The sequence below is a fragment of the Odontomachus brunneus genome, unplaced genomic scaffold (genome assembly GCF_010583005.1).
Source record: "Odontomachus brunneus isolate Ranch 3 - 2012 unplaced genomic scaffold, Obru_v1 Obru_scaffold_097, whole genome shotgun sequence".
In the NCBI taxonomy this organism is placed as follows: domain Eukaryota; kingdom Metazoa; phylum Arthropoda; class Insecta; order Hymenoptera; family Formicidae; genus Odontomachus; species Odontomachus brunneus.
The window spans coordinates 1,095,645-1,108,957 of record NW_022639547.1 but is presented as its reverse complement, the minus strand read 5'-3'; the positions used below and the strand labels follow the sequence as shown (position 1 = coordinate 1,108,957).

Below are 13,313 nucleotides of genomic sequence, written 5' to 3'. Positions count from 1 at the left end.
TATTTTCAAGTAGAATAAACTTCTTAAGGATGTCTTAAAGATATATGAAATATGTCTAAAAGATGTCTGCACAAGTAAAACGTCTTTTAAATTTCTTTAAGGTATCTTTAAGATGCTTTTTAAAACTTTATATTGTGTGGGTTGCTATGTCCTAATATATTTAGGATACCCAATTTTATAAACTCTCTCAATGAAATTTTCCCAACTATTACATTAATATTACATTTGATAAGATCAGACATCAAAAAATAAAAAAAAAAATATTTATATTTCTGTTTGACAAATATATAAAAGTATCTAATAAATATTATTTATATTCATTAACGTTATATTATCGATAAAAGATACTGATGAACGTTATACAGATAAATAGTAAATGATATATCAATGAATTATATGGATAAACAATATTGCGACATATAGAACACATTATAAATTACTTAATTAATTTTTTGAGGCTGTGTTAAATACTTCATTTCATAATAAATCATTTCTTCAATTTCTGTTTCGGCAAAAATCTTACTTGCTGGCGTTATCACTTGTGGATTTTTCTGCATGTTTGAAGTTATGTGAAAAAGAAATCGATTAGCTTTGTTTCTGAAAATTATGCAATAATTGAAATAAAGACTATTATTTAATAAAGATTATTATTTAATTGCTGTGTGTAACAATACGTAAATTAAAAATTACCTGAAATTCCTATCAATATTATTAAATGCTATAGAAGGAGTGAAAACTGTAGCATTTGTAGGAAATGATCCAGACAGCACAAGATCTTTTGAGGACGTCCTAAGGACGTCTTGAGGACGAAGAAATGTCTTCAGGACTTCCTCAGGATGTTCTCTGGATGTCCCCTGAACATCTGTGCTGTTAGGGGAGAGATTGTGATTGTTAAAATAATTAATGTTTTCAGGTTTCTGTGAAGTTATACACAGAGCTTTGCTCTCATTTATAGATCTTTTAAATCGCTTCATGAGATTTTGATCTTCTTCACTGAATGCTGACTTCTTTTTCAATGAATACGATTTATTTTGCAAATTTTTTATACTATAATTTTCTTTATTTTGCCTATATATGTGAAAAGATGCTAATTTGTAAGTATGGCATAATAATATATACAAATAAATCACTAGTGGTTTTCCTCACGTTATAGAACTTTTATCAATATTTTTTTTCCAATCTAAGATAAATTTTTCGTCATCGTCCTCCATATTATCCATAAAAGATACACTTGTATGTTTTGTAGGCTGCATTAAATTGTTTCTTTTTATACAAGCCGAACTTATTTCTCCTACAAAAAGGAGTTGTTGTGTTATTGAATATTGATAATGTAGAAAATGTAAAATTTAATAACAATAATATAACATATATATATATATATATAATTTATTTAATAATAATTTACCTGTTAGCATAAGAGAAATATTTTTATAATCAAGAGAATTATGTCTATCATTCATATTGATTACATGTGAAAGAAGAGCCACGATATATTAAATATAGTTTCTTTATTTATATGCAATTTTATGCTTTGCGTTATAAATCTCAATCTTTTCGAATGATGTTCGAGATACCGTTACCGTTTCCTCGAATTAGGATGAAATTACATGGTGATTAAAAGCCCATCTAGGGGTGCGTTCAGATTCTCTACCCGGGTGCACTCTGTTACTAGAAACACTATAGTATATGTCACATATACTACAGTACTTCTTGTATTAGAGTGCACCCGGGTAAGGAATCTGAACGCAGCCTACAATGGTCTGGTTTTTATATCATGCACTTGATACGTGTACTAAATAGTAATTTTCTATGGCTTGGCTTACATCGTGCATTTGATACGCGTACTAAATAGTAACTTTCTATTAGATAATCTTAATATCGACAATGCATATCAACAGCGACGTATTCAATCAATATAATGTTTTGTTGATGAGTATTATACTAACTTAATATACCGTTGTTTATAAATTATTGTAGTTGTTTAGTAATATCGTCGATATTAAGATTATGTTAATATACCGTTGTATATATATATATATATATATATATATATATATATATATATATATCGACGATATTAAGATTATCTAATAGAAAGTTACTATTTAGTATGAGTATCAAGTGCACAATGTAAACCAAGTCTATTAGATAATTTTAATATTAACAACGCATATCAACGGCGACGCATTTATTCAATACAATGTTTTCTTGATGAGTATTATATCAGCTTAATATACCATTATTTATATATATCGATATTCGATTATATATCGACGATATATATATCGTCGATATTAAGATTAATAGAAAGTTTTCCGTAATAGTTAGAAGGTTATTACGGAAAACAGCATATTGATTGGCTGTCACGCGAACTTCCGCCGCGCGGCAAGCATTACCGCGTCCTGTGTGCAGAAGCCATCACTTCAATATATTGCACCAGTTCAGCAGTGCAGCTGAAACAAAGAACAGGCCTGGTGCCTAGTATCGCTTGATGGTTGCGTTAGGTTAGGTTAAGATTTGCTAATCGCGTTATATCTTGTCACATCACGCCACAATTTTCCTGTGAGCTTTTTCTCATCGTTATTTTTTTACATAACGTATGAACAAGATAATTGAACATTTATGAAAATTTACTTTGACAGATGATACATCTTACGATGGCGATGAACGTTAAATTGCTGCCGATTTTGCGGCAGCGTAACACGATCGCGCGTACTTTTTGCAAAAGTCGGCCTGTCAATCATCAGGTATTGCCGGCTCACATTAAACCACAACTAGTACGAACAGAATACTTTGCTGAAAAATCAAAGTTATTGAGAAATATACGCGGACGTCGATTTCATCCCGCGGTGATGTCGGTGAGATTTTTTGCAAAAGCTTTCAATCGAAATCCACCAAGGTAAGCTGACTCTGTTTAATTTCTTTAATTTGATTAATTGTATATATCTTTTATATGCAATCTTTTATATGATAAATTTTTATATTTCATTTATTGTATTTAGATACCAATATATATATACATATAAATATAAATAAGAATATTACTTATTACTTTATATTTTTACTTAGTGATGGAGATGGAGATCAACCAGCAGATTATCCTGCTTCCTTGCCTGCAACTGTAGTAGTACCTGAAGTATGGCCTAATGTACCAGTCATTGCTATTAATAGGAATCCAGTATTTCCCAGATTCATCAAACTTATTGAGCTTACAAATCCAATTCTGATAGATCTGATACGTAGAAAGATCAAACTTAACCAACCTTACGTAGGAGTTTTTTTGAAAAAATCTGAAGAGTAAGTCTTGAAAACAAGAAATATATTGTTTAATATAACTTTAAAACACAAATTGGTAACACTATAAGCATTAATTTATTAATTACATACATGCACAGAAACGAAGCTGAAATTGTTCAAAATTTGGATGAAATTTATCCTATTGGGACTTTTGCACAAGTACACGAGGTACAGGATTTAGGCAATCGAATGAGATTGGTAGTTATGGCACATAGAAGAATTAAGATTGTTAAACAGATATTTGAAGATGGCAACACAAAATCAGGACAGAATAAGGAAGGTATTTATGTTGCATTCTTCTTTTGTTAGCTACAATAAAGTATAATATAAAACTCTAATTTCTCATTAATTTTATGAGAAGTAAATTATTTTTTTATTGATTAATGATGATAGTACTTCTCCCATTTTCTCATTGATTGAATGGAATGATTGTCCTCTTGTTTGATTATACGATCATACTTTGTGTCGTAATATTCTGTTTAAATATTATCCTACCTACTGTGCACAGAGATGAAACTGACGTTTCCACTATTAAATACAACAATTACCGTTCCTGTAGACGACACAATTGCAACTAGCAAGATGAGCCGAAGATCATTGCGTAAAAAGGTAGATAATAAATTTGTAGAACAAATTGAAAAGACCAGTGAAACGGATCCAATGGAAATAAAACAATCAGTGGATTCACCAGAAAAGAGTACGAAGAAACCATTAGATCCATCAGGCAATCAACCTATATTATTGGTAGAAACTGTAAATGTTACACATGAAAAGTTTAAGCAGACTGAAGAAATCAAGGTAACAGAAATGATTTCGATAGTATAATTCTTAATATTCTATTGCAGTGTTCGGAGTTATTTATTTTTTAGGCGATTTTCGAAGTTAAAAATGGAAATATTTGTTGAACAGGCTCTGACACAGGAACTCATTAAGACGATACGAGACATAATCAGCATGAATCCTTTATATCGCGAATCTCTGCAACAAATGTTGCATCAAGGACAAAGAGTCGTGGATAATCCAGTTTATCTTAGTGATTTAGGCGCTGCCTTAACCGGAGCGGATGCGCAAGAATTGCAGCAAGTCCTGGAAGAAATGGATGTACGTCTCGTATTTTATTGTTTATATAATGCATTAACATGAACATAAAAAAAAGATGTTTTGAAGTGACAAATGTATTTATATGTAGATTATAAAAAGATTAAGATTGTCACTCGCGCTTCTGAAGAAGGAATACGAGTTAAGCAAACTACAGCAGAAAATTGGCAGAGAGGTTGAAGAGAAGGTGAAGCAACAACATAGGAAATATATCCTTCACGAACAGCTAAAAGTTATCAAGAAAGAGCTAGGGTTGGAAAAAGATGACAAAGATGCGATAGAAGAAAAATATCGGGAAAGGATAAAACAGAAAGTAGTTCCTAAACCAGTGATGGATGTCTTAGAAGAAGAATTGAACAAACTGTCCTTCTTAGAAAATCACAGCAGTGAGTTCAAGTGTGTATCAAATATCAAGCGTAATAGAAATGGTGTTATTATATCTATTACCAAGTATAAGTTAACAAAGTTTACCAATTTAAACAAATGTTATTTTTTTTATAGTGTTACAAGAAATTATCTGGATTGGCTTACATCCATGCCGTGGGGTGTGACGAGCACAGAGAATTTAAATCTTCAGGAAACCACCGAAATTTTAGATCAGGATCACTATGGAATGGAAGACATAAAGAAAAGGATTCTCGGTATGGACGCTTGAAATTGCAAATAATAAGTTACATATTATCATATTGTCTATAATTATTGTTTTTTTCATTGCAGAATTTATTGCTGTCAGCCAGTTGAAGGGTACTACACAGGGCAAGATATTATGTTTTTACGGGCCTCCTGGCGTAGGCAAAACCTCTATAGCTAAATCAATCTCGCGTGCTTTGAACAGAGAGTATTTTAGATTTAGCGTTGGCGGCATGATGGACGTAGCGGAGATTAAGGGGCACAGACGAACGTACGTGGGTGCCATGCCAGGCAAAGTCATTCAGTGCCTAAAGAAAACCAAAACTGAAAATCCGTTGATACTTATAGATGAAGTAGACAAGATTGGCAAGTATGTAATTTACTTTTATACATTATATTTTATTACACATAGAATATATATATATATATATATATATATATATATATATATATACACGAGAGAAAATCATTAATTAAAAACAATTTCGGTATAAGATTTTGTGCTCAGTTCTTTGCTCAGTTTTCTAATATAAACGTCGCCATTGCAGCTCATTTACGTATCTTGCGTAATTATTCACAAATCTACAATTAATATCTCGATTATTAATGTGATTTTCGCGAAACGATATTGGACTTTTTTGTTCATTTTGTACATAATAATAATAATATATCATGTGTGTTAGAGGAGGCTATCAAGGCGATCCAGCGTCTGCTCTTCTTGAAATGCTTGATCCAGAGCAAAATGCAAACTTCTTGGATCACTATTTAGACGTTCCAGTAGATTTATCAAAGGTTCTATTTATTTGCACGGCTAATGTCACGCATACTATTCCGGAACCTCTGAGGGATCGTATGGAGATGGTAGAAATGTCGGGTTATGTAGCCGAGGAGAAACTGGCCATTGCGAAACAGTACTTGATTCCGCAAGCTAAAACAGAATCTGGTCTTAGTAATGAGCAAATTACCATAGACGACAGCGCACTCACAGTGTTGATCAAATCTTACTGTCGCGAATCGGGAGTGAGAAATTTGCAGAAGCATATTGAAAAGGTACATAGAAAAGTGGCACTCAAAATCGTCAAAAAGGAAGTCGAGAGGATTACCGTCGTCGCGAGCAATCTCCATGACTTTGTAGGCAAGCCCGTATTCACGCACGACCGAATGTACGACATCACGCCGCCCGGAGTAGTAATGGGACTGGCATGGTCCGCCATGGGCGGTTCCACCCTATTCATTGAGACTAGCATCAAGAAACCAACGGGTGGCAAGAAATTCGAAGGGTCCTTCGAAGTCACCGGTCATCTGGGCGACGTGATGAAGGAGTCTATACGCATCGCGATGACTGTGGCAAGAAATTACATGACACGTGTGGATCCTGCGAATACATTTCTCTACGATTCTCACATACACATACATGTGCCCGAAGGTGCTATTCCGAAGGACGGGCCAAGCGCGGGCGTGACGATCGTCACAGCGTTGCTCTCTCTCGCGAAGGATCAAGCTATCAGACAAGACGTGGCGATGACGGGTGAAGTGAGCCTTATCGGCAAGGTTCTTCCTGTTGGTGGTATTAAGGAGAAAACTATCGCGGTATAAAATTCAATCAATTTATCATCAGCCAATATCAATGTAATGTTGCTGTGTTCTAGTTTTCAGGTAATGTATAATGCTAAAATATGCTTTCGACTTTTAGGCAAAACGAGTTGGCGTTAAATGTATAATTTTACCTGAGGAAAACAAAAAAGACTTCGACGATTTGCCGAACTATATCAAAGATGGATTGGAAGTGCATTTTGCTTCAACAATCGACGATGTTTATCGTATATGTTTTACACAGACCAACGAGACCAATTCCTTTCAATCTGATAAACCGTTCAACGCACAAATTTCACCGACACCGGCATTTGGATAAATCTAAGTAGCATTTGGAGGGATACATCATTCAGATAAAATATTCTATTTTAATATTTTGCTTACTGAGTAAAACGATAGTACGATAGTTGAGAATACAATGTATATATTGGTTAATGTTCACACAAAATTAAGAAAAACATGGAAATATTACTATTTGAAATACATTTTATTTTAATTGGCCTCTTGTATGTTTTATGAAAGATATTTCAACAAATCTCTTTTGATTTAGTAAGTATACTTGGCACATTCTAAGAAAAAATTTTCTGGTTGTAAATAATACAAACGTTACAACTGCCAAGTGATCAATTTGAAAATTATTACTTATATCATTTTATATTAAACTTGCTTCATACGATGCACAATTCCATGCTTTCTGACATGCATGCTAACCAGTACACTTAGTGCATTAGCAACTTGGTTCACTGCACAAGTCATTAGAAGATCTATGTAGTGAACTGAGTGTGCAGGTCATGCATACCAAAAGATATAAAATTATGTATTATATAGCTTTACAAAAGTTATCCATATGTACATAGTTGAATACTATACTTACCATATTTAAGGAATAGAAAATTATAAACTACCGTAAAATATATTTTAAATATAACAAATTTTTGTCAAACTATATTACATAAACATATTCACTCTTAAATTTAATATTATTTGTTTCTGTAATATACAAACGGAGAAAAAAGAAAACATCTTTTGCACAGCTTATGTTTTTTTTTTCTATTTAAAAATTTATTTCTGTCCCATGATATGAGATCTTTTGTATTAAAAATATTTCTTTTACTCTAGAAAGAGAATGTCGTATCTTAAGCATTAATTCATAGTCTTGGGCTGATGGATGTAGAGGTTAATGTTAACATTTGTTAATATAATATTTACAACTATTGTGTACAGAAAGAATTTAAATTTGAATAAAATATTTCATATACTAGAAAATATGTTGACGCATTCACTGTATATTTTTGCAGGATTTACTATTACATTTGTTATCAATGATTAATAATTACATTGAAATAATAAATAAGAAAAGTGCTCTGGTTTTTATTGACTCTGATCAATATATAGTGTAAGAAGAGAATATTATGAAATACATAACGTACACATAAATTTAATAAAATAATAAAAACTAATGAAATATATAACTAAATAAATAACTATACTTGTATATTAACTTGGTACATCATCATCATCAAAATCCATTTTACTGAGTCTGATTATGAAGTCACACAGTCTCATCTGTACTTGAATCTCCATCGGATTAGTTGTCACATAGAATCCAGGCACTCCTGCCTTTTCTAATATGCTTTGCTGATCTGAAACTTTCTGATCCAATTGCAGAACCAATTTCATGTCAGTTTGCTTCAATTCTTCTTTGTGTTTTTTATATAATGCCGCCTTTACTGTCATTATTTCCTCATCAGTTGTCGCCGTGGATAATGCTTCCTGAGATTCAATCTTCTGTTGATTCAAAAGCTGAAGTCGCTGCTGGAAGAGGTGTTTTTCAGTAACATGCTGTATCTCCATCAATCCCTTCACTATCTCAAAAATAGTATCGTTTAACAGTGAATTGGCTAAACCGGATAACAACTCATACGGTAATCGCATCTGATACTTTGGTGGAAGTTCACCAGCCATATGTTGTAACTGTTCTACTAAGAAGTATAGCTTTCTCTGCAGATCCTGAGGAGTAGGGCTGACAATATCCATTTCCTTTCTACAAATGAGTATCTAGCCAAATTTTACAAAAAAATACTATTTGTGTTTTGTGAAATAAGTTACTTGCTCTCAGATTTTCATAACATTATACCCAATGGATCTGAATCTCTGCCGAGAATCCTAAACTTTTGTAGGTTTCTTCTTCACTATATTTTACTTGGCTTGCAGACTCTCTCAAATATCCATTTCTACCAAGGTACCGAAGTACAAGTTCCAAAAAAATATCAGGTGTCTTGTAGGCTTGGACCACAGGCCTCTATATAATACATATATGATCTTTAAGGTGAGACAAGTATATTTTTTCTCACTCTAATTTATTGCACCAATTCAGCAGTGCAGTTGAAGGCTGTGTTCCGAAATATACTGAAAATCTGTAGTTTGTGTTACGTATATTATAGAATTTCAGTGAATTTCGGAACCGAAAAGAACAGACCACGATTTTCACGCTGTTCGATGCGCCATCTGCATCCATTTTTGAGATGGAACTACGTTCCCTACGCCCATTTTCAGACGCTGCCGGTAAAGTGTCAATTTATTGCATGCTATTCTACGCCCATTTTCTGGCGAATCGTGTCCGTGCTAAGGGTGCCATTACATGAAACGCGGAAGATTTATCTAGAATCTTCTAGATTTCCGCGTTCCGCGAATTGAATCATTTTTTCCCGTACGTTGAGAAAGCGGAAAAGCGGAAGATCTAAAACTTTTCTCTATTATCTTTTCATCCAAAGTACCAAGATATGAATTCCAAAAAAATATCAGGTCCGAATGTGTTTGAACACGTCTTAACGTAACGGCGGTTAGGTTGAACAACTTGTAACAACTTGTGACAATGGATTTTTCCGCGCTTGTTCCGCGACTTTATTTTCAGTACTGGCAGTGCATTTCGGAATGCAGCCTAAAATAACCTATCCAGCCCGTAATGAAAAGTCGAATCGACTTTTCATTTCTGTCTGGGTACAATCCTACTTGCTGCTCTTGAATAAATTTCATTAATACATCTGTATATACATATAGATATAAAAAAATTAAAAAATGGGATACAGCGATGAATTAGATTCACAATTTCATGTTTTTCATGATCATGGACAAATATTTATGCTTTGTCTTATATACAAAACAGTTATAAAGCCAACCAATCAGAATGTTTAATTTACTGATTACTTTATTCTGATTGGTTGTAATCATATACAACCATTTACGACTCGCTTACGTAATTGTAGAATAGCTCTAAAAGAAGTTTTATGCAGCAGAAAACCTCATTTAGTTATCTGCGCAGATTACTCGAGTTTTCTGCACACAAAACTTCACGCATAAAACGTGAGGTATTATGCGTACCCAACTCTGTTCTGGGATTCTGTAACTCGTTATTGGAGTTAACGATAGTTTTGTTATCGTTGCGCAGCTTTTCTATAGTATATAAAAGCTGCGCAACGATAATGAAACTGTCGTTAAGTCCAATAACGAGTTACAGAATCCCAGCACTGGTGACAATAGAATTGAGAACTCTGGTTGGTCAATTTTCTTATGCGTGTGCATTATGTAAAGATGTGTGTTCCCCGCTTTACTTCAGGAGCGTCCCGATTGATCACGGTACGATTGGACACAACCAACCGATGAAAAGAATTATCTAGTGAATTACTAGGTCGAACCAATCATTACAATCTGTGTCCAATCGTATCGTGGTCAATCGGGTCTCACCCCTTTACTTCTTGCTATTGTAGATGGACTTTTATATATTATATGGTGCGCTTGCGTACAGTATCCTTCTTTACGGCATTGCGGCATAGAAGCTTGTGCGACAGTTCAAGATGTATTCGATTATGAACGGTTTAAGGGTTGCACCCCGTTTATCGGGCGTTATTGCTCGCAATTGCAGTACTGTGATTGTGAGCACACCACCGACAGTGAAAATTTCCAACGCCGTGAGTAAAATTTGATTTCGTGGAATTACGTAAGAGATAAATCTATAAGCGTAATTAACCTCTCTTTCTCTCTCTTGGTGAAACTGCGGAAATAAATTTTTCTATTATTTCTTTCCCCTCTTAATCTCCTTTGTTGGTAGAAATTGTATCAATTCATTTGGCTAGAGAGGTAGAGAGAGAGAGAGAGAGAGAGAGAGAAAAGTAATAAAGAGAAAGAAATAAAGAGAAAAGTATAAAATAATGTGCATATAGTATGTATGCATGCATAAATATACGTATATGTAGATAAAATATATATAAATTTCGCTGATTTTCTTTCTCTATTTTATATAACTTTAGTTTTACATAAATAGATTGATTTTATGTAAGTTTTATATTTATTTATGTTTCAGGAAAAACTTTTTTCCCTATTCTGTATCGCTAGTGCGATACTCATATCACCTATGTATATGGTGCCTAGGTTCAAGATATATGCAAATAAAAAATAATAAGGCAATAAAGTTGACAAAGTCTTGAAGATGTAATTGTGTCAAAGTTATAGTATTTGCAATATGTATCGAGTGGCAGATTGTTAAATCTTATGGAGATACAGTATCAGTGATTCTGAATCATTAATAAATATGTAGTGTAACATTTATGTGACTTGTTATTTGTAGATAGATCATTATTTACAACAATTTCATAATAATCTCTCAAAGCTTAACTTGGGAGAATTTGTTTAATTATCAGAAGTTTCTTTTGATGCTTTGATATCAAAGGAAATTCGACTAAAGAGATCTTTTTTATCGACATGAATTTCGATAATACGCGTTAAAGGTACCAACGTAATTTTTTAACGTTACATCAACGGATGGAATGACGAAGCGTATGACGGTGTCAAGTGAATTTCGGTATTTATAAGAAGCGGGAATAAGATATATATGTAATCCCTTTTTATCTTTTTGTAATACTACATAGCTTTATACATTTTCTTATTCCGGCGCACAAACATTCGTCAGCTTTGAAAGATGCAACATAACAATCGATCATCTTTGAAATCATATTTATGGATGCCTCTCTCATGACGTGGAACGTATGTAATAATCGATAACAACAAGACTAACAGTTACATAAACGGCAGAAAGGTTTGCGACACTTTTTATTTTTTTTTTAATTTTTTATATAAGTTTTGCAACGTATCCATTGAAGAATGTTTTTTAGGCTATGTTTCAAAATTACCAACAACGCTGAAAAAATCTATAGCATACGTAATATAAACTATAGCTTTTCAGCGCTAACAGTAAATATTAGAACGCAGCCTTGGTAACTCGACGAATAAAGTTTTCTATTAGTTACCGGATGCCTCCAGAAATTCGTCAAGTGTGCAACCTTCCTGTCGTTCTATTCGTGCAGTACATATGTATTCGGCCAATTCTCGCGTGTTGCGCATTTCGCGATTTTTATTCGGAAAAATCATTTAGTTCTCGAGGGAATAATCCGTCAATCATTGAAGGTGCATCTTTCATCGAAATCAACGCAATCTTTCTTCGATTGCTCGCGCTTTACGTCCGACGCTTGAAAGTGACATTGCAGCGGGAAGAATTACAAGGTAAATTTATTATTACGGAGCCATTATGTGGTTGTAATGACGATTTGCAAATGATCATTTTACTTTATCGTCTTATGATTATAAATGCGATTCGAAAGTCGAGGACAATTCCCTTATCAGCTTCTCCCCGCCCCACTTCTCACCCCCTCTATTTTTTTGTGAAAGAGAATGAATTTGTGACATCAAACGATATCTTCTTTGTTTACTTTCGGACGCGGTTTAATCGCACGTAAATGAATACAATGCAACTGATCTTTAAGAATATTTTTAACTTTTCATTACAGCTTTTTAATAATACATTCACGATAGGACTAATAGTCTCCTCTGCATTCTTCGCGCATCCCTCCACAACACACTGAGTGCGATAGTAGCTTTTGCTCTTTCTCTCTCTTTCACACGCACACGCACTCTTTCTCACGCGTTCTCTCTCTCTCTCTTTCGCGCGCGCGCTTGCTTGATCGCAATCTTAAAATTTTATGAACTAAACAATTTGTTTCCCTATGCAAACAGCATTTATAGGTAATCTACATCTTACGATCTTACAATAAAAAATACGAATCGTGGAGAGGTGAAGGGGAGAAAGGGTTGTGGGGGAGGGAGGAGTAATGACGACAATAACATGTCTTTATTAAGGTAACGCTCTATTATATACGGATACTTTCTAGACAACCGATGACACCACGGGGCGAACATAGTAAATAATGAGTAAATCGTGATGAGTGCATCGTGCGAGCCGTTCCCATAAACCCACAATATATACAATATATTTTTCGTTAAACCTTCACATATACATAGGATTACTGTTTCGACAGATGGAGTAAATAGAGAGTAATATTGTCCTGCCGCGGACGCGCGAGTATCTTGAAACTTTTGTCTCACCTCATTATGATCGGGAAAGAATAAAATCGCCAGTAACGTGCGCGGTAGCGACGGCCAAACTGGAATTATCGAAGGATCTTGATGGGGTCCTCGGAGCCTCGTTCAATGTGTGACGTTCATGAGTCGCGACAAAGTTAGCAGTTTCGTAAATTTTTTTCTATTTACGTGTATACATATATATAAGTTTAATTATATATATATATATATATGTATATATATATATATATATATATATATATATATATATATATATATATATA

At 33.7% G+C, this 13,313-nt stretch overlaps 3 protein-coding genes across 6 annotated transcripts; 1 reads left to right on the top strand and 2 right to left on the bottom strand.

The window, feature by feature from the left end:
* Positions 1-382: 382 nt before the first annotated feature.
* Positions 383-1,645, bottom strand: LOC116848643. Its single transcript, XM_032824947.1, has 4 exons — positions 1,406-1,645; positions 1,147-1,291; positions 691-867; positions 383-597 (listed from the first exon to the last, which is right to left on the bottom strand). The coding sequence occupies exons 1-4, from the start codon at positions 1,458-1,460 to the stop codon at positions 441-443; spliced, it is 534 nt and encodes a 177-aa protein (XP_032680838.1). The 5' UTR covers positions 1,461-1,645; the 3' UTR covers positions 383-440.
* Positions 1,646-2,397: 752 nt separating this feature from the next.
* On the top strand, positions 2,398-7,119 carry LOC116848637 (lon protease homolog, mitochondrial). 2 transcript variants are annotated; one of them, XM_032824935.1, is made up of 11 exons: positions 2,398-2,562; positions 2,643-2,899; positions 3,070-3,297; positions 3,396-3,577; positions 3,806-4,095; positions 4,207-4,398; positions 4,487-4,791; positions 4,897-5,036; positions 5,113-5,395; positions 5,709-6,615; positions 6,719-7,119. In XM_032824935.1, the coding sequence occupies exons 2-11, from the start codon at positions 2,643-2,645 to the stop codon at positions 6,935-6,937; spliced, it is 3,003 nt and encodes a 1,000-aa protein (XP_032680826.1). In that variant the 5' UTR covers positions 2,398-2,562; the 3' UTR covers positions 6,938-7,119. The 2 variants fall into 2 exon arrangements, with proteins under 2 accessions (XP_032680826.1, XP_032680827.1); XM_032824936.1 differs by lacking the exon at positions 2,398-2,562 and having other exon boundaries at positions 3,857-4,095; positions 6,719-6,937.
* Positions 7,120-7,686: 567 nt separating this feature from the next.
* Positions 7,687-9,005, bottom strand: LOC116848638 (gonadal protein gdl). 3 transcript variants are annotated; one of them, XM_032824938.1, is made up of 2 exons: positions 8,732-9,005; positions 7,687-8,662 (listed from the first exon to the last, which is right to left on the bottom strand). In XM_032824938.1, exon 2 carries the CDS (start codon positions 8,653-8,655, stop codon positions 8,116-8,118), a length of 540 nt encoding a protein of 179 aa, XP_032680829.1. In that variant the 5' UTR covers positions 8,656-8,662; positions 8,732-9,005; the 3' UTR covers positions 7,687-8,115. The 3 variants fall into 3 exon arrangements, with proteins under 3 accessions (XP_032680829.1, XP_032680831.1, XP_032680830.1); XM_032824940.1 differs by having other exon boundaries at positions 8,756-9,005; XM_032824939.1 differs by having other exon boundaries at positions 7,687-8,676; positions 8,756-9,004.
* Between the last annotated feature and the right edge of the window lie 4,308 nt (positions 9,006-13,313).

Coding starts and splice junctions, on each gene's coding strand:
- LOC116848643 (XM_032824947.1), bottom strand. CDS start 1,460: ATGAATGATAGACATAATTCTCTTGATTATAAAAATATTTCTCTTATG. Junction 1,292..1,405: donor TATTTCTCTTATGCTAACAG/GTAAATTATTAT, acceptor TCCTTTTTGTAG/GAGAAATAAGTTCGGCTTGT. Junction 868..1,146: donor ATTGATAAAAGTTCTATAAC/GTGAGGAAAACC, acceptor CTCCCCTAACAG/CACAGATGTTCAGGGGACAT.
- LOC116848637 (XM_032824935.1), top strand. CDS start 2,643: ATGATACATCTTACGATGGCGATGAACGTTAAATTGCTGCCGATTTTG. Junction 4,096..4,206: donor AGCAGACTGAAGAAATCAAG/GTAACAGAAATG, acceptor TTTGTTGAACAG/GCTCTGACACAGGAACTCAT. Junction 4,792..4,896: donor AATCACAGCAGTGAGTTCAA/GTGTGTATCAAA, acceptor TTTTTTTTATAG/TGTTACAAGAAATTATCTGG.
- LOC116848638 (XM_032824938.1), bottom strand. CDS start 8,655: ATGGATATTGTCAGCCCTACTCCTCAGGATCTGCAGAGAAAGCTATAC.